This window comes from Passer domesticus, chromosome 4 (assembly GCF_036417665.1).
Source record: "Passer domesticus isolate bPasDom1 chromosome 4, bPasDom1.hap1, whole genome shotgun sequence".
NCBI lineage: Eukaryota > Metazoa > Chordata > Aves > Passeriformes > Passeridae > Passer > Passer domesticus.
Window position 1 is genome coordinate 15172172 of NC_087477.1, and position 19311 is coordinate 15191482.

The window sequence follows — 19311 nt, forward strand, 5'->3', positions numbered from 1 at the left end:
ATCCCGTGCTGAGCATCCCCCGCAGGAGCCGGGACGGGGCCGCTCCGCCGCCATTTATGGCCGGGGGGCGGGGCCGGGGCCGCAGCGCGCCTGCGCGGGGCGGGGCCTCGGGGTATTTAAGGCGCAGTGAGGGCCCGACGGAGCCATTTGCTCCTCGGCGCTCGGTGGGGGAGGGTGCGCCGCCCGGGCTCTATATCTCTTTTTCTCTACATTTCTTTTCCTCACCGTTTGTTTTCTGTTGTATTTCTTTTTTTTTTATACCTCTCCTTTCCACCCTCCCTTCCTCCCCTCCCCCACCCCCTACACCCTCCCCCCCCCCCTTCCCCCCCCCCCTCCCTCTTCCCCCTAGCCCTCCCCTCCCTCCCCCCCGGGCGGTTCCCCCTGCCCGTCCCCCCCATCCCGCTTTTCTATTCCCCTGCTCACCTCAACCCTACCCCATTCCTCGATCCTTCTCTCCCCAACCGGGCTCCCCCCCCGCCACAGTCTCTCCCCACCTGCCCTCAATCCTGGTCATTCATCCACTCTTCCTTCCCCCCTCCACCCCGGCTCCACCTGCCCCCTTTCCACGATGCCTTCCCCCCCACACCTCCCACCTCCTTCCCCTCAGCCTGCCGTCAATCCATCCTTGCCTTCCTCCACCCTGCCTTCCTCCGGCCCCCTCCCCTGCTGCCCTGCACACCCCGACCTCTTCCCTACCTGCCCTGTGCGTGTTGCCCTTCCCTCCGCTACCCCATTCCCGTTCTCCATTCTCTGCTCTCTCCTTTCCCCGCAGCCGCGGGGCTCGGGGCGCCGGGCAATAATAAAGCCCAGAGGGCCGGAGCCCGGCGCCCCCCATGGGGTCCCCACACGGGGCCGGACCCGCTCTGCGGGTGCCCCCATTCCGGTCCAACACACCGCCCGACACTGCCGGCGTTCGGCTTCCCCAACATCACACTGTGGGGTCGGGGCTGGGGTCGGGGGGCAGGGGGGTGGGTAGGTCAGGGCTGGGGTCGGGGGGCAGGGGGGTGGGTAGGTCAGGGCGGGCCCCCTCCTGAGGGGGGGGTCCGGGGGGTGGGGTCCCCTCCGGAGGAGGGGTCCCTGGGGAGGGGTCAGGGGCGGGCCCCTCCGGGGGAGGGGTCTGGGGAGGGGCGGGGCGGAGAGGGGGTCCCTGCCCCTCCAGGCCTCGCCCTCTCCCCGGACCCCTCCTCCGGACGGGGCCCGCCCGGACCCCGCCCGGGATCCCCTCCTCCGGACGGGGCCCGGGGGAGGGCAGGACATGGGGAGCCGTTCGTGTATTTGGCGATTTTTTAGTATCGATTCCTTTTTAGTGTTTATTCGCGCGACAGAGTGACGTGACCCCGCCTTCCATCCCAGCCCACCCGCCCCCCTCCCTCCCCCGGGCCCCGTCCGGAGGAGGGGATCCCGGGCGGGGTCCGGGCGGGCCCCGTCCGGAGGAGGGGTCCGGGGAGAGGGCGAGGCCTGGAGGGGAGGGACCCCCTCTCCGCCCCTCCCCAGACCCCTCCCCCGGAGGGGCCCGCCCCTGACCCCTCCCCAAGGACCCCTCCTCCGGAGGGGACCCCACCCCCCCCGGACCCCCCCCTCAGGAGGGGGCCCGCCCTGACCTACCCACCCCCCTGCCCCCCGACCCCAGCCCCGACCCCACAGTGTGATGTTGGGGAAGCCGAACGCCGGCAGTGTCGGGCGGTGTGTTGGACCGGAATGGGGGCACCCGCAGAGCGGGTCCGGCCCCGTGTGGGGACCCCATGGGGGGCGCCGGGCTCCGGCCCTCTGGGCTTTATTATTGCCCGGCGCCCCGAGCCCCGCGGCTGCGGGGAAAGGAGGGAGGAGGACGGGGAGACAGGAGAGATGTGGGGGGGAAGGACGGGAAGGGAGAGGGGTCGGAGTGAGGAGGGAAGCGGGAGAGTAAGGGAAAGGCTGGGGGGGAAGAGGGACGGTGGAGAGGGGGGGAATAGAAGGGTGCAGCGGGGAAGGGACAGGACAGGAAGGACCGTGGGGGGGGTCGGGTTTGGGGGCAGAGGAAAGGAGAGTTTGAGGGCGAGAGGGAAAGGGCGGAAAGAAAGGGAATACGCGGGGAATGAAGGAGGGGTAGAGAGAGCGACAGGAGGGGAGGCAGAAGCCTCCGCGCCTCACCTACGGAGCCCGCACACAGAGCTCCTGCCCGCGCCGCGCTCCGAGTGAGCAAATGGCGGACGCGGTGACTACCGGGGCCTAAATCACCTCGGCCCCGCCCCGCGCAGGCGCCCTGGGGCCCCGCGCACCTGAGCCGGGCCCGCCCTGCGCACCTGAGCTGTCCCCGAGCCCCGCCCCCGCACCGCCCGGACACGCCCCTGATGCATCTCGGTCCCGCCCCCTGTGTCGCCCCGCCCACCTCCAGGCCCCGCCCCGCGGCGCCCCGGCCCCGCCCCGAGGGCCGCCCTGCCCGGGTGGGGGCGGGGCCATGGCTCGCGGCCCCGCCCCTCGCAGCGGCGCCGGGGCTCTGGGGGCTCTGAGGGCTCCGAGGGCTCCGGGGGCTCCGAGGGCTCCGGGGGCTCTGAGAGCTCCGAGGGCTCCGAGGGTTCCGAGGGCTCTGAGGGCTCTGAGGGCTCCGAGGGCTCCGGGGGCTCTGAGGGCTCCGAGGGCTCCGGGGGCTCCGAGGGCTCCGAGGGCTCCGGGGGCTCCGAGGGCTCTGAGGGCTCCGAGGGCTCCGGGGGCTCCGGGGGCTCCGAGGGCTCCGAGGGCTCCGGGGGCTCCGGGGGCTCTGAGGGCTCCGGGGCGGCTCCGGGAACGGCCCCGGGGCTCCGGCTCAGGTCCGGCGGCATCTGCCGCGGGCCCCCACCGGGGCCATGGCCCGAGCCTCCCCGGGCCGTGGGGACAGAAGCTGCCGCGGGCCGGGCGGGGAGCTCCGGGGCCGGCGGGAAGCGGCGCAGCCCCGTCCCGGTGCTCGGCCGGCGCGGGCCGGGCAGTGCCGGCCTCGGGAGCTCCCGCGGCTCCGGGCGAGTCCCGGAGGCCGCACGGGCTGGGCAGGGCAGCGGCCGCTGCCGCCCGGGGCTTTCCCCGGGAGAGCTGGGAGCAGGGGCGGATTCCTCTGGCCCGGGCTCGGGGACGGGCGGGAGGCTCCGCTGGAGGAGGTTCTGGGGGCCGGGCATGGCGGCCCTGGAGCGGGGCGGGCTGTGAGGGAGGGACGTTCCCCTGGAAGCGGGGTACCCGGCTGGGCTGTGCTCCCGGGCCGGGGGTGAGCTGTTGCAGCTGAAATAAACGTCAGTGATTCCCCACATCCCCCAGTGCTGCCCCACAGAGACACCGCACGGGACCCCCGCACACGGAGAGTGCCTCCATCCCAGGTCCCAAGCACTTCCCATGAACTGGAGACGGGGTAGGCAGTGGGCAACACCTTCCAGTGCCCACTGCTACTTCACACACGGGGTCACGAACAGAGGTGCAGTGCTGGCTCTGAAGTGCCAAATGGCACGGCTCGGGTGCTTGGAACAGGCTGAGGGGCTCGGAGCTCAGAAAGGGACCAAGTCCTGCATTTTCCACAGTTGAAACCAGAGACTAAATCCAGTGGGTTTAGGTCTAAAGGCAAAAACTAAATCTTACGTTTTCACCTTTTGAGAACAGAGACTAAATGTTGCATTTTTGGGCCTTGAAACCAAACTCTGGGGGGGTTGAGCTTGGGTCCCAAGAGCACAGCCCAATGTTCGTGAAGCGCAGAAAAAGTAAAGCAAGTCCTGCATTGTCTTTTCTTGAAAATGCAGGTCTAGTCCAGCGTTTCTGGGACTCAGAGAAATGACCAAGTGCCACTTCCCAGAGACCTGGACACAGCAGCTCAGCTCTCTGTCTGTTCCCAGCGCCCAGACAGAGGCTGGGGAGGGCTGGGGATGAGGACCCGCTCTGGAGGAGCGGCTCCGGCCACCTTGGTCCCCAAAGGCAGGGACGCCAGCACGCCCCAGGCTGGTTCAAGGGTCTGAGATAGGAAAGAAAATCACTTTTCAACCGTTTTCCACGTCCAGCCGTTTATTGTGTACAACCACTACATCAGTTATGGCTTCTATTTAGACAGTAACTTCATGACAGTTAATAGTTACGTGCAATTGATGACAGCGAGTCATTTACAGCTTGGCCAAAATCCCAGGTAACTGCAATTAGCTGGAATTTTAAACTGGCTAGTAACAAAAACCAGCAGTTATTAAAACAGAGCTGGAAGGAACTGGAGCAGCCATCAAGTGGAGCATCTCAGCTCCAGAGCTGGACGGGAGAACACAGCACAGCCAGAGCTGGAGGTTCAGCAAGCTGGACTGGGTAACACCTGCAAGGGAACAAGCAGAGGGAACAGACATCACCTGGGTCCTCAAATATCCTGAGCAGTGTCAGCAGGGGTCCTCCAGCAGGAGCTGTGGGCACCAGGAACAGCTCTTGTCCAGCGTCCATCAGCTGGAGCTGTAACAGGCACGGGTGTCCCTGAGGGAGAGCTGAGCTCACCTGCAGCTGCAGCAGCACCGTCTCGTGGCTGGATCCCAAACTAGGGCAGCCGGGATTCCCGGGCAGGCGCAGGCGTGGATGTCCCTGACCAGGAGCTGTGAGCAGCGGGAAGCCCAGGCTGCTCCCTCGGGAGCGCAGCCAGGCCAGTGCTGCTCTCTGCAGGGAGGTGGCTCCCAGCTCCACCCCAGAGCAGGAGCGAGCCAGGAGCTCTCCTGGGGACGGGGTGCAGCAGCGTCTCCTCTGTCTCTGCAGGGAGGGGCTCAGCCAGCACCCCCAGGGCGCACAGCACAGCCCCACACAGCCCACAGGAGGTGCCTGTCCCCAACAAGGGGCTCAGCCAGCACCCCCAGGGCGCACAGCACAGCCCCACACAGCCCACAGGAGGTGCCTGTCCCCAACAAGGGGCTCAGCCAGCACCCCCAGGGCGCACAGCACAGCCCCACACAGCCCACAGGAGGTGCCTGTCCCCAACAAGGGGCTCAGCCAGCACCCCCAGGGCGCACAGCACAGCCCCACACAGCCCACAGGAGGTGCCTGTCCCCAACAAGGGGCTCAGCCAGCACCCCCAGGGCGCACAGCACAGCCCCACACAGCCCACAGGAGGTGCCTGTCCCCAACAAGGGGCTCAGCCAGCACCCCCAGGGCGCACAGCACAGCCCCACACAGCCCACAGGAGGTGCCTGTCCCCAACAAGGGGCTCAGCCAGCACCCCCAGGGCGCACAGCACAGCCCCACACAGCCCACAGGAGGTGCCTGTCCCCCTCCCAGGCAGGGGCAGCCCTTCCCTCCCTGCTGCTCCCTGCTTTGGGCACAGACTGCGCACTGAGGACACGGAGGGAGAAATCTCAATGGGAGAGCTCAGGGCACAGCCCGAATAATGCACATTTCTGCCCAGAAAGCACAGGAAGAGGCACAGGTTGCTGCAAGCCCAGTGAGGGGCACTGTGGGAACCAGCCACCAAACAACAGGGGCTGGAGGGGGGCTGTGCCCACACAGGGCTGGCCCATGGCCTTGCCCTCGCTCCCCTCAGCCTGCCCGGGCAGCCACAGGCTGTGCTGCACATCCTGATAAACACCTCTGAGCCAGGCACAACCCTGCCCCAGCCTGAACACACCACAGGGCACGCTCATCCAGCAACGCTGAGCCAGGCCCAGCACCAAGAAGGAAATGACAGAGGCCACAAAGGGCCCAGAACAACCAGAAGGCCCCGGGAGGGGGAGCAGGGCAGGATTGTCCCCGCGTGTCTGTGACCAGAAGCCAAACCAGCAGCAGCACAGGGTGGCTGCTGATGCTGTGGGGAGAAGCCACCCTCGGGCAGCTGTGCTGCAGCACCTGCTCTCAGCTCCCCTCACAGCCACAGCTCCCACACACGTCAGGCACAGCTGAATCCCACCCCCAGGTCCTGTCCTGGCTCCCTGCAGCCAATGCAGCCCCAAACCACACCACAACAGGACAGAAACCACGAGCACACCACTTTCTTCCCAAGGAACAGCCAAGCGCCATGCAGAGGCAGGGCACAGCCACAACCCTGGCCCTGCTGCAGCCTGCTGCCAGCCCAGTGGCCCAAGCAGGGCCAGCACCACCAGCAGAGCACGTTCTCCTCAGCCACAGCCCGGCACGACCTCCTCAGGTCCTGTGCACTGGGGCATTCCGTCCTTCCTGCCAGATCCTGCAACCTTCCCCAAAGCTGCCCGGGTCAGAGCACTCACCTGGCCTCACCCTCCCGTGCCAGCCTCTCCTGGTGCCACGCTGGGGCCGTGCTCCTCACCGGGGCTCACCCTCCCGTGCCAGCGTGCCCAGGGCAGCTGCTGCTGGGGCCGTGTGCCAGGCTGAGCCCCTCGGCCGGTCCCCTGCGCTGTTCCCTGCACGGAGACAGTCCCTGGTGAGGAAGAGGCTGCAGCTTTGCCTCTGGGAAGACAAAGCTCTTGCCCCAGCAAGAGCTCCCAGTGCACACCACAGGTCCCTGCAGGCAGCAAAACGCAGTGCTGAAAACAAGAGCTGCCTTGAAGGAGTGCAGCCCACCCTGTGGCCCTGACCTGCCCCTTTCCTCACAGCGCTGCAGGGGCCAGGGCACCCCCTGAGCCCCGGCAGCCGCAGCGTTCCAGGCACACAGGAGCCCGCGGTGTCCCTCAGAAGCTTCCCCTGGGCAGGCCGGGCCCAGGGCCGGTGCAGAGGCTTTGCCTCCTCTCCCTGCCGTGCCGTGCCCTCAGGCCCCACCTGCCCCTTCCAGCCTGGGAGCGGGGGCCGAGCCGTGCCGAGCCGGGCTGCCCAGGCAGGGCCTCTGCACAGGGCACAGCTGCCCTGGAGACAGGGACGCTCGGGAAGCCCTTCCCAGGCGTGCCGAATTTCACGGGAATCACGCGGCGGCTGCGACTGCCCCATCCCCTGCGAGACCCCGGTTCAGGGCAGCAGCGCCGGGCTGCACAGCTTCTCTGCAGCCGCACTCCTGCCCATGCGCTTGGAGAGCCCTTGCGTAGGCTGGCAGTTCCACGGCACCTCCCGGCTCCCTTCTCTTCCCGCGGCTGGGAAGCGCAGCCCGGCCCAGCCCCGAGCTGGGAGAGCCCGCACTGCCCCGGGCCGAGCTCGCAGCGCCCCGTCCTCGCCGCACGCACCCAAGGCTCTCCGCAAGCGCACGCTGCGGCCGGGAACGGCCGGGGGGCCCCGGCAGCTCTGCCGGCAGCCAGCCCCGAGCACCCGGCCGGGCAGCTGAGCCCGGCTCCCGCCGAGCCCAGTGACCGCGCCCGTCTCTCCGGGACCCCGCCGAGCCCAGTGACCGCGCCCGTCTCTCCCGGGACCCCGCCGAGCCCAGTGACCGCGCCCGTCTCTCCCGGGACCCCGCCGGGCCCAGTGACCGCGCCCGTCTCTCCCGGGACCCCGCCGGGCCCAGTGACCGCGCCCGTCTCTCCCGGGACCCCGCCGCGCCCAGTGACCGCGCCCGTCTCTCCCGGGACCCCGCCGGGCCCAGTGACCGCGCCCGTCTCTCCCGGGACCCCGCCGAGCCCAGTGACCGCGCCCGTCTCTCCGGGACCCCGCCGCGCCACAGCTCCGCCTGGGCCGCGCCGCCCCCGGGAAAGGCCGCGGGGCGCTCACGGCGCATGCGCCGGGCGGGGCCCTCCCCGCGGCGCCCCCTGCGGGACGCACGGCGGTACTGCGGGAGCGCCCCCTGCCGGAGCGCAGCGCCGCTCGCTGCCCCGGCCGTGTGTCCCTGCAGGGCCCTGCCCGCTCCCGAACCGGACCCGCGTCACCCGGGCTTGGGCCCTGATCATTCCCGCTGAGAAGCGATCCCAGCTCTTCCCCGGTCCCGAACGGCCGCTGCTGCCAGAGGCCCGGCGTGGAGAGGGGGCAGCCGGGTCGCGTTTCACACGAGACCAGTTCGTGGTTCGATGGCTAACAAACCATCCCTGACCCGTAACCTTTGTTTTCAGTCAGATTCGGCTCGGTTCGCCTCAATTCGTCTGGGTTCGGCCGAGCTCGGCTCGGTTCGGCTGAACTCGGAGCCGCTGTCTCCGTTCGGCCCAGCTCGGCTCGGTTCGGCTGAACTCAGAGCCGCTGTCTCCGTTCGGCCCAGCTCGGCTCGGCTGAACTCGGAGCCGCTGTCTCGGTTCGGCCAAGCTCGGCTCGGCTCGGCTGAACTCGGAGCCGCTGTCTCCGTTCGGCCCAGCTCGGTTCGGCTGAACTCGGAGCCGCTGTCTCCGTTCGGCCCAGCTCGGCTCGGTTTGCCTGAACTCGGAGCCGCTGTCTCCGTTCGGCCCAGCTCGGCTCGGTTCGGCTGAACTCGGAGCCGCTGTCTCCGTTCGGCCAAGCTCGGCTCGGCTCGGCTGAACTCGGAGCCGCTGTCTCCGTTCGGCCCAGCTCGGTTCCATTCGGCTGAACTCGGAGCCGCAGTCTCCGTTCGGCCCAGCTCGGCTCGGTTCGGCTGAACTCGGAGCCGCTGTCTCCGTTCGGCCCAGCTCGGCTCGGCTCAGCTGAACTCGGAGCCGCTGTCTCCGTTCGGCCCAGCTCGGCTCGGCTCGGCTGAACTCGGAGCCGCTGTCTCCGTTCGGCCCAGCTCGGCTCGGTGCGGCTGAACTCGGAGCCGCTGTCTCCGTTCGGCCCAGCTCGGCTGAACTCGGAGCCGCTGTCTCCGTTCGGCCCAGCTCGGCTCGGTTCGGCTGCACTCGGAGCCGCTGTCTCCGTTCGGCCCAGCTCGGCTCGGTTTGGCGCAGCTCGGCTCCCTGGGGTCGGGCAGGAGCTCATCGGGCTGTGACTGCAGTCACACCAATCCATGGGCACAGAGCAGCAGCCTCACCGCCACGCCCCGGGTGAGGGAGCTTGACCACAGCACGTCTGGGAACACAAGGATGGACTCCTCCCCTAAACTCCCAGAATGGGGATCACCCAGGGACCTGCACTGCAGAAACTGCAACAGGAACGAAAGCAATCCTCAAGCGAACATTAAAAAACCTAGAAATACAAGCAAACAGACAAACCCAACCCAAAATTACAAAAGGCTGGAGGGAAACCCAAACGTCCCGGCAGGCACAGACCGAAGTGACAGCCAGAGTTTCCCTCACCACAGCCCGGGCTGTGATAGCTCCCCCAGACTCACAGGGAGGGCGGCGTGCCAGGGACCTTCTGCAGCGGGCACCAGGAGAGAGGGGCAGGCAGGGCACCTGGCATCGTGCAGATGTGGGAAGCCAGGCCACAGCAGGGAGCTGGGCAAACCTTCCTCCTGGAGGATCAAAGGCACTCTGGAAAAAATGGAGGTCACGCAGAGCAATCCATTCCTCCAGGAGATAAGGAGGGGTGGGCACCCCCCGGGAAGTGGGGAGCCAGTGGGCAGTCCGTGTGTGTCAGCTCCTGCCTCGGTCACGGCAGGGAGCGGGGTTTGTCCCGGACGTGGCCACGCCACAGACAGAGGTACAAACTTGGCTGCCAAAGCCCTGCTGCCCACGGCGTACTGCGGCAACGGAGAGGGGAAGCTCAGAGCCAAAGGGAACACGTCTCCTTGAGCTGTGTGAGGACTGCGTGCCCTGCACCTCTCCAGGAAGGGCACAGCCACTCACCAGCTGCCCGAGCACTCGCGGCTCTCTCGGACAGCTTCCCAGCCAGCGCAGCAGAAAGGAACTCGCACGGCTGTGCCAGGGGCTGTATGTGCATCTCCACAGCCCGGAAAGAAATCGGGAACAGGGGAGAACACATCACAATTCCAGCCCTTCAAAAACACAGGAGCACACTCAGTCACGTGGTTGAGGGACGGCCACTTAGTCCTGGAGGGTGCAAGTGCTTTAATTCCAGCGGTGCAGATTCAGTATTACGTGTAGCAGACACCTGGGTGTTTCTCCCTGGCTCAGCCTCCAAGTCCAGCTGGAAGCAGGGTCCCATCCCTGCCACGGGTAAGGAGGCCTGTGCCCGGGCATCAGCTGGAACATCAGCCTCCTCACTGCTCACCACAAAGCAAAAATCCACCCCTCTAATGACAGCTGCAGTGGACCAGTTGGGGCTGATGGATATGGTGCTGAGGGATATTATAAACTTGTTGGCAAGAAGCTAGCATTGATGTTAAAAAAACCTCAGTATGAAATTGGACACGATTACCTGAAACTGGGGTGGTTCTACCATCTCGCCAAGGTGGTGTGTTGCACCCAGTCACAAGAAATCTCTTTCTCCGACCGATCTCTGAGGCAGGCAGCCCCTAAAATCTCTGGCAGTCAGAAAGCACAGGCTGGGAAGGAGCTGCCAGGGCGCGGTGGCCCTGTGCAGTGTCTGTTTCCCCCTCTCCCAGAGTGCCGGAGAGATGAGAAGCATCTCCTCGTAAGTGCCGTAAGCCGTCAGCCAGGTCTGCATCAGCTCCCAAGCTCTGAAAGCACAAAGGTGCTGTGAGCGAGAGCTCCCTGGCTGACTCGGGTCCGAGCTTTCTGTCAGCGCCCGGAGCGCGGCAGGACCGTCCCGCTGCCCACGGGAGCCCTGCGCACGCCGGGCCGGGCAGCGCTGTGCCGAGCGCTCCCGGTGCCGTGCGCCCGCTCCGCGTGTCCGCTCCCGACTCCTTTCCTTCCGTGCCGGCTCCCTTCCTGCGCTGCCGGCTCCTTTCTTCCGCTGCCTACTCCCGTCCTTCGCTCCCGTTTTTCGGTGCCGGCTCCCTTTCTGTCCTGCCGGCTCCCGTTCTGTCCTGCCGGCTCCCTTTCTGTCCTGCCGGCTCCCTTCCTTCGCTGCCGGCTCCCGTTCTGTCCTGCCGGCTCCCTTCCTTGGCTCCCCTCTCCCTCCCTTCCCTGCCGCTCGCTGTCGCTCCCTGTGCCTCCGAGACGCCCCGGCTCCGGCGGGCTCTGCTGCTGTTAAACCCGGGGCTCTGCCGCTTCACCTCGGTGATGCCAAGTTTCGGTGATGAGGTCGGGTTGCCACGTACGAGGCGGCAAAAACTTTCCCTGCTCCAAACTCCCTCTGCAAGCTCTGCAGCGTCAGGAGTGTCGGCTTTGTCACCCGTTCAACACCCGGCAAAGCCACAGACCCCGCTCCCCTCTGCAGCGTCCGCCGAGGGACACCCCGAAGGAAACAGCCCCGAGGATGAAATGCCCGTGCCTGCACACGAAGAATCGGTCTCTGCACCAGGACACCAGCGCAGCCAAGGGAGGGAAGGCAGTACTGCTGGCTGCACCTCCGCGGTGACTGAGCAGATTTGAGACAGCCAGAGCTGTCAAGCAGCAACGCAAGTCGCACTGTGTGTGCTAGAAATCTTTCAGTGCTACATGCACACTGAACCAGCCTACTTGTCATGTTTCTTCTAGTGAAGCATTAGCATTAGTGTCAAAGCTTGTTAATGCGATACAGACATTATCCAGTGAATACATATATTCCCAGCTCAGTTTGGGTGTGCTGCTATACTGAATAACGTAGGAGGGAACCCTGGCTGTCACTTCTCCTTATGCTGCTGTTAAACATGATCACTGCAGGGCCTGGGCTGGCCTACCTTGCTAGGAGAACTCTGGGGGGAGTGACAGAATGTTTAAAGTAATGAAATATTGCCACTGCAATATTATTTCCAAGTATCTATTTCTGACACGTTTGTTGGGGTAATTACTCTGGGTAGTATTTTTTACTTCAGGCAGTAAGTTAGGTGTATCAGCTTCATCCTGAGCAGGTGTCAGCACGTTCCCAGAAGGAATGTTCGCTTCCATCCAACCCACTATAGAGGCCAGCAGCAGCAGTGCTGGTGCACATCTGAAAGGAAGCACACTTTTACTCAGACTGCTTTGTGAAATTTTTGTTGAGAGGTTTCTGCACACCTTCTTGTGACATGCTGAATTTAGAGATGAGCTGATAACGACAGGAACACTGTTCTGTCATCACTGTCTGAGTTTTTGAAGATTTCAAACACCTGCATATTAAGTCCTAAAATTTTGACCATTACTTATGACCTGGGTAACACCACATCAATTTCTTTAAGGAAGCCCATGGTGCACAGATGCTGCAGACCCCTTTCAGGCACTGATGAAATATCCAGGTCCCCTTCTTCCCTCAACACTTTGGCAGCACTGCATTTATTCCAAGTGCTGTACCCTCACATCAGGATTTATTTGGATATTCTACAAATATATGTACATAAACAGCTTTTATGTTAGCTACATATCCTATAATGAAACTCTCCATCAGGAATCACATTCTCTTAAGTTGGCTCTGCTAAGATAATGAAGCTAAATTCAGATGGCCTGGGGCAAACCCTTTGGCAGATACGTGTTTTCATTCCTGTGGTCCAAATGAGAATCTTTTCAGGGTAATCTAAAATATCCCTGGACCCGACTTCCTTAGAAAATAAATTGCACTTGGTACCATAATGACCTCAGGAAACAAAGCTTCATTTAAACTTAAAAGTATCAGCCACAATTAAAGCACTGCTTAATTTTGCTAGGATCTGTTTAAACCACTGCCAGCCAAACCTTAACAGGGGCCACTGACCTTAAGTTTCTAACAAGCAATTAACTCTAGCATGCTTCCTAAAAATTTAGTCCTTTAGTAAATTAGCAAATAAACCACTAAAACAAAACAAAACAAAACCAACAAAAAATCCCAAACCCTAAACAAACAAAAAATCAAACAAAAAACTAACAGTCAAACAAACAAAACAAAAAACCCCCCACTCTCCAATAGATGAGTCTGAGCAGGTTCATTCTACAGCACCATCTTTCATTATTATGAATTCCACTGAACTAATTACAGTCATCTACCCAGCTTCCCCCAAACCCAAGAACTTTGTCTTTTTTTTAAAGCAAGTATCTCTACCTCCACACATCAATTTTTTGGTCAAAAAAAAACCCAAAAAACCGAGGGGTTCCAGGTAAACAGCAGCAAAAACTGATGTTTAGGACCACAGGTGTTGTTGCAGTACCTGACAGAAATGCCCCCCAAGCTTTACTGTCTTATGGTTCCACTTGTTCTCACACTTGTGAGCTCCACATGGCCACAGTGCTGACAAGCTCTAAGGAGGTACCTGAAGGCAAGCTCTAAATAAACACAAGACTTACATTACCCCAGTTTACTGTCATTTGCCTTGAAGAGCACTTCAAATGTTTCAGTAAGTGTAAAATTGCAACACTCTTAACTGCTGTCTCATTAAGCATCAGAATAAACAGCTGCTTATTTTAATGGGTTTCTTCAGGCAGTTGCTAACAGGTCTTCTGCCACATGCTGTGGTCTGTGCTTAAATCTTATCAGAGGCTGGTTCTGCCAAATACAGTCTGTGGCTGCCTGCAAGGTAAAAGCATCCTTGAAAGCACTACCAGCCCGACAGCAGCTGCATGGCATTAAAGAAATGTAACACAACTTTGGAGCCACTGATATGGTAAAGCTGCCTCCAATCCCAATTTTCTAGCTGAGTTTTGCCAGCAAACTCCCTAGACCTTGGATTCTTCTCCAATAAATCCACTGATGTCACTGAGTATGACATTTTGCTTCTGCTTCCTTATGAGTTTGCTTCATGCTAGAAAGTGCCAGTTACATTTCACCAGTCCTGGAGACCCAGCTGGACATCTAAAGACAAGTTTCCATATTGCCTGATATCAGAGCAAAAAGAGGTGCCAAACCTTACAGAGAGATTGTGAAACTGCAGGTAGAAGTCATAACAAACTGGCAAGCAAATGGCAATGCATTGCTCTATCCAACATAAATCAAAGACTGTGGAGATGAAGTAAAACTGCCCACAACAAACAGAGCAGGTCCCCAGGACCCAGCTGATGATGAGGGCAGGTTTTTGTTTCTCTCACATGGACCTGTCCTCTCACTGCTGAAGATTCTGCATGGTCACTTCCACTTCAGCTTGGGTGTTTATGCTCACAAAAATTCTCTAGAAATAGCAATAGTTTTTCAGAACTTCTTCGTTGCCTGTTTTTATAGCAAGCTTCAGTGTCTGTTTCTGATTTTATGCCTCACTGTTATTTAAGCTGCTGCTACACTGATTGTCTTCTCTTGTAATTAAGGATGTAGGCTGTAAGGAAGTCCTTTCCAATAATGTGCTCCAGAAAACCCCTAAATCTACCAGGCTACCACAAAAGGGAAATACCTGCTACTGTGGTGGGAGGACATGAGAGTCATGGGGTTTTTGCTGTTGTAGTTGTTTTGTTTTGTTACGGGGTTTTTGTTGTTTTGTTTGTTTTGAGTTTTTTTGGTTAGTGGGCTTTTCTGTTTGGTTGTTTGGGTTTTTGTTCTGTTTGTTTTTATTTTTTTTTAAATCTATTACAGCTGCAATAAGAAGTCATGAAGTCTTCCACACCTTCCCACTTTCTCCCCATCCCTTGGCATGATTTTGTATCTCTGGGATTAGGAAACAGTTGTCTCCCATTTGGTGGCAACCTCATGACCTTCCCCAAAATACCAGACCAGGTGCAGAGCAGAGAAGTACTTGCTTTCTCATTTCCCAGTTGCCAGATCTGGTCAGGATTTCCTGAAGGCACTCAGCACACCTACATAAACCCATACCCTGCGTGCAGCCTTGCCACCCAGCCATGGGAACACTGCTGAGAGAAACTCGAGTCCTTGATGCCTGAATTTCCCTGTTCCAGCTTCAGTGCAGTACCAGCACAGGCTCTGAGCAGGTGGCTGTATCCAGGGAGAGAAAGAGGCAGCTCTGCAGGCTGGCACCAGGTGGTGTCACCTCCCTAGCAGAAACATGCTGGGAATGGAACAGGAGGCACTGCACTGAACTGGGACAAACAGCTGTCTGCCAAGCTCCACAATACTCCCAGATCCAGGCTTCAGTTTCTCTCCCAGGAGAGCTGCTGCCACCAACATGTGCCCATCCTTGCCCACAGGAAGCCAGTTACAGAGCTCATGCCTACCACACCAGATCAGGAAAGGGATCAGCACCGCTGTGATTCCTAAATCACCATCAAACCAAAGCACTTATCTGAAAACAAGGGCAGGAGAAGCTTGTCTAGCCATTTTCTCCATGAAAGACTGCCTAGGGAACTTCCATCACCTTCCCAGTTCCACCCAGGCAGCACAGTTTTCCTGGTTCTGGTGGTTTTCCAGCAGAGCTGGGGTACTCAGGGTTACCCTGATGTTGTTACTCGGGTTACTCTGATGTGTCCCCAGAGTGCTGCTGGCAGGTCCTGTAAGCTCTTCTTGAGCATAAAGAGCAGCAAGGCACCAGCCGTGACATTTTGGACACGTGGAGCCCTTACAAGGGCAGGCCTGCCCGCAGACACCCAGCACCCACCCTCACAGCATTCCAGAAAATATTCCCAGCAGGAGCTGGGAAAGACTCGCTGGGACAGGTACCTGTTTGGGCCAGAAAACTGCTGTCACAGGATGACATGTTCGTGGCCACACTGGCAGTGCAGGTCTTCATCCACACCCTCCTGTTTCAGCATGTGCCTTGCCCCATGGGGCGGCCTTTCAATTAAATCATGGCATCCTTCCAGATGCTTTGTATTAAAAGCCATCTCCACTAAGTTCCCTACAGAGCAGGTCTGCAAAACTATTACCTTCCCTTGTACCAAGGGCTCCAACTCTGCACAAGATTTAATAAAACAAAATAAGCCTCTTGAAAAATCAGTGGCTGCTCTGGCTTCCACCTTGACAAAAATCCTTCCATACAGGGAATAGATTAAAAGTAACCACTGGGTAGAAATTGGCTGAAATCTATAGACAACAGGTGGGAAAACAGATTAACACACTGCCTGCATTTTCCTGGGACAACCTGTTGGTTGTAGAGCAACAGAGATACCCTCTCCACAGCCTGAATGTGATTTAGATTTCTCCCTACATGAATTCCCTTTTGGGGCAATAGCTTTGGCTACCAGTATTGTCAATTGACTTCAGCTTGCAGAACTCAAGATAACAGTGCTCATAAAAGAGCCATGAAAGGCAGTGTGCACTGAGCTGCACAGAAACCAAGAGGTCTACAGCAACTCTCAGACTATTTTAAAAACCTTCCACTCCTGCTGCTTTACTGCCTATCCCCCTAAACGTTTGCCAACATCAGTTTTTAGCAGGGTTCTTCCAGCAACACAGGTCTATATATTCCATATTTTCCATACCAAGCTCCACTTACAACCAGTTGCAATGCAATGTCAAAGAAGCAGTTACCTGGATTATCAGGGCACCAGGATGCAGCTCCCAGTTTCACTCCTGAGCATACTTGGTGTTACAGCATTTACAACTGTGTAAACATCAGCAGAATGCACTCATGGAATGATCTGGAGCCAAAGCCAAGTGCTGTAGAAAGCTTACAGATGCAGAATCAAGCTAGCTAGCCCGCTTCGGGGTAAAAAGGAGTTTCCTTAACAATTACATATTCTCCAAGCAAATATATTCTCCAATATTCTCCAAGCGAATAAATCCCAAATCTTCCCCCCCTCCTTAAGCACTTGACTTCTGACAGACTGCACGCTCTCTCACAGCAAATCACCCCAATTTGTGTCCTGCTTAGTAAATACGCCAGATTTCAAGAAACTTTGGCCTGTAAGGCAAAATGAATCCAAACTCCCCCCTTCCCCACCATGAATACTTGTCAAAAACAAAGCTTGATGCCATTACTGGGTGCCTGTCAGCAACTTGTATAAGTGAGCCCTTTAATAAGATGCAGAGCTTCCTGCTACTGTTCAGTATAGCATGTTCCATTCTCACAAGGTGAGGGGAATCTAGTGAATTTATCAGACAAAAAAGGGGAATTATTCTGCTTAGTAAATACTTTTGCTCCCTGTAGTCCAACATCTGGATTGTATTATCACTGAAGCCAAACCACTTCACAGATTCGGCCTAGAAAAACATAAGGGAGCTACCAGATGGATGTGTTTTGCAATCCTCTGCTATGGTGTCAGCTTCAGAATTTGTGCAAATCGTGTTTTCTGAATGTCACAGACAACCTTTACATAGATAATATCCATCATTTTCCACAAATTTTCTTGCCATAAGTCATCTGTTGTTTATAGCTCATGCTGTGGGAAATACAGCCTATCAATAAACAGAACAACCCACCAGCTATTGCTCTGATTCTCACCATGTTTCTCAATCACATGACTCATCAAGCTCACGTGTACAGCTTTAAATGAAATAAATCAAGGGACTAAGTGCAAAAAAAAAATTATTGCACCAAACAGAACTGTGAGCTAAAAAGCTTTCAATATGTAAGCAGCAATAGGACAGCTAAGTCCTCTGGAGTGGTTACAGACTCACGTGGGACGTACCAGTCAACAAAGTGTGATGACAATATACAGAGCAATCGAAACCCCACTGGAGCTGCAGCTAAGCTTGCAGCACATTGTACATAGAGTGGTACCTGGCACTTGGTGCCTGGGACACCCTGGTTCTCAGGGTTTACTGCAGCCCTGTGCTGTGACCCCGTGCAGGGACGGGGGCAGGTCAGCGCTCAGCGCGCCTGCCCAAAGGAGCAGTGGCAGCAGGAGAGCCGGGATGTCCAGCTCCCCATCTCAGGCACAGCATTCCCGCTGTCCTAACAGTGTGCTGCACACCTCTGATGTGCCATTCTCTGTTTCCTGGGGGAAGACATCCTCAAAGTACAGCACATATACTGCCCTAGCCCTATAATTTAGCCATGCTTCAGGAAAGAAACAACAGGGCTACTAACAGAGCTGCAGTCCAGAAGAATGGAGTAGTATTTGCCTCTGTGGAGTCTGTGATGTTCTTTAATGCCTGTCAAGTTTCCACTGTGTGGAAGTAGCCCTTGATTTTTCAGTAAAAAGAGATGAAAATGTCTTTACGTATCTTTAGATCATCATTAAGCTGCTACATTTAGCAAGAGATTTTCCCAAAGCACCTCAGAGGATTGGGAAATTCAGTTTCTCTTGGTTTAATTGAGTAGTCAAATCCCCAGGCACTTTGAAAATTGTGTCTTTAAAGCCCTGATCATGCATAGGTGACTCACCTAAAGAAATGGCAACACTTTCTGAAGTTAGGAAAAGAAATTGCTCTATTCAAACCTCACTGGCAATCCCCTGGGATGAGAAAGGAAGCACAACCTTGCCTAAGTATGAAAAGAGAAAAGGTCTGTGTAAAGAATACCAAAAAGCTGCAAGTGGCTAGAGCACAGCAATCATCGATTTCTCTTTAAAATGCACAAGTGTAATGCATTTCCATACAGCTCAGACTTCATTCACGAACCTCCTCTTCAGATTCTGTCTCAATAAAAGAACAAAACCATTTCTGGAGCTTTTTTTTTATATTCCTGTCTTAGACATGAAGTGGATGCTCTCGCTTTTTCACCAGGGAAAGGAAGGTTTGCCTAATATCCCAAATAAGAAAGTGAAAATAACATCAACAATTAAACAAAACAGACACACACTGTTCTGTTCCAATAATTACAGAATGAAAAAGAATGAAAAGAATGTGTCCTTTCCTCTTCCGTCTTAGAAGCAAAATGAAAGTGCCCGGGGTGAGATTCCCCTGTGAATGAGACAAGGCACCAGAAAGTTTTCAGCTGAAAGACAAATAAGGGGAGGCTGGAACCATCTGACTGTTCAGGCTGTGAGATCTCTCCCCTCAGAAGCAGCCAGCGTGGCATGGATGGGTGTCCTTTCAGCTCCTGCATTTACCTGACTAGAAGATGCCATGACCCATATTCTCAGCAGTAGGGAACACGAATATCTCTTTGAGCATGGCAACACCTTTCAGGTGGCTCCAGGAGCTGCCTACAGGACCACCCAAGGGCAAGTGGGGTTCTGTGCACCACACTGGCTGGGGACACCTCAGTTTTGGGCTCAGCAGCTTCATGTGTTGACATGCAGCAGACATAACCAAGCTCTACCTTTTGCTGGGGAAAGTCATCTCTCTTACACACAAGCTGGGCACACTCAGGTAGCTCTGTTCCTTGGTGAAAGTTAGTGTGTACAGACTTCCTCTAGGCCTTGTTGGCATGCAGGCCCTGGACAGAAGCTAAGAACTATCTGAAGTTTATGTGTCCAACATGCTAGTGCTGTGCTCTTGTGTCTCACTGGCTCCCCAGAATCTCCTTCAGATCTGTTCTTACACAGGGGAAGTTTTCTGTGACTCACATCATGTTTTTTCATTTCCTTTTTTCAAAAGGAAATCCCTACTATCAGTATTTAAGCAGTTTGATAGTGCCCCTGCTCCACTCAGGAGGGTTGACAGCTTTACAACAAAGCAATGTTTCCATTTGGGAACCTGCACTTTCTTTGATCACAAATGAGAGGGTATTAAAAAAGCAGAGCATGGGCAGGATATTTCAGTGCTGATGAAACATGGGGTTTTAGTAGTCTTCAAAGTGCTTTTTACCCCTGCCCTAAGCCAGCTGCTAAAATGCCAGCTGTGCACTGCCTGCTCTGCTCCCTTGGCTGTCTACCCTTGCACAGTGTGAATGTCCTTTCCTCACTATCCCCCAGCCTGCTTGGCTCTGTTTGGCCTGGG

The 19311-nt window shown here is 57.5% G+C and overlaps 1 protein-coding gene across 1 annotated transcript; it reads right to left on the reverse strand.

The window, feature by feature from the left end:
• Positions 1 to 3975: 3975 nt before the first annotated feature.
• On the reverse strand, positions 3976 to 7724 carry LOC135299831 (collagen, type I, alpha 1b-like). The gene is made up of 3 exons (XM_064419257.1): positions 7673 to 7724; positions 4459 to 7543; positions 3976 to 4285 (listed from the first exon to the last, which is right to left on the reverse strand). The coding sequence occupies exons 1-2, from the start codon at positions 7722 to 7724 to the stop codon at positions 6588 to 6590; spliced, it is 1008 nt and encodes a 335-aa protein (XP_064275327.1). The 3' UTR covers positions 3976 to 4285; positions 4459 to 6587.
• Between the last annotated feature and the right edge of the window lie 11587 nt (positions 7725 to 19311).

Coding starts and splice junctions, on each gene's coding strand:
- LOC135299831 (XM_064419257.1), bottom strand. CDS start 7,724: ATGATCAGGGCCCAAGCCCGGGTGACGCGGGTCCGGTTCGGGAGCGGG. Junction 7,544..7,672: donor CCGGTTCGGGAGCGGGCAGG/GCCCTGCAGGGA, acceptor ATGCGCCGTGAG/CGCCCCGCGGCCTTTCCCGG.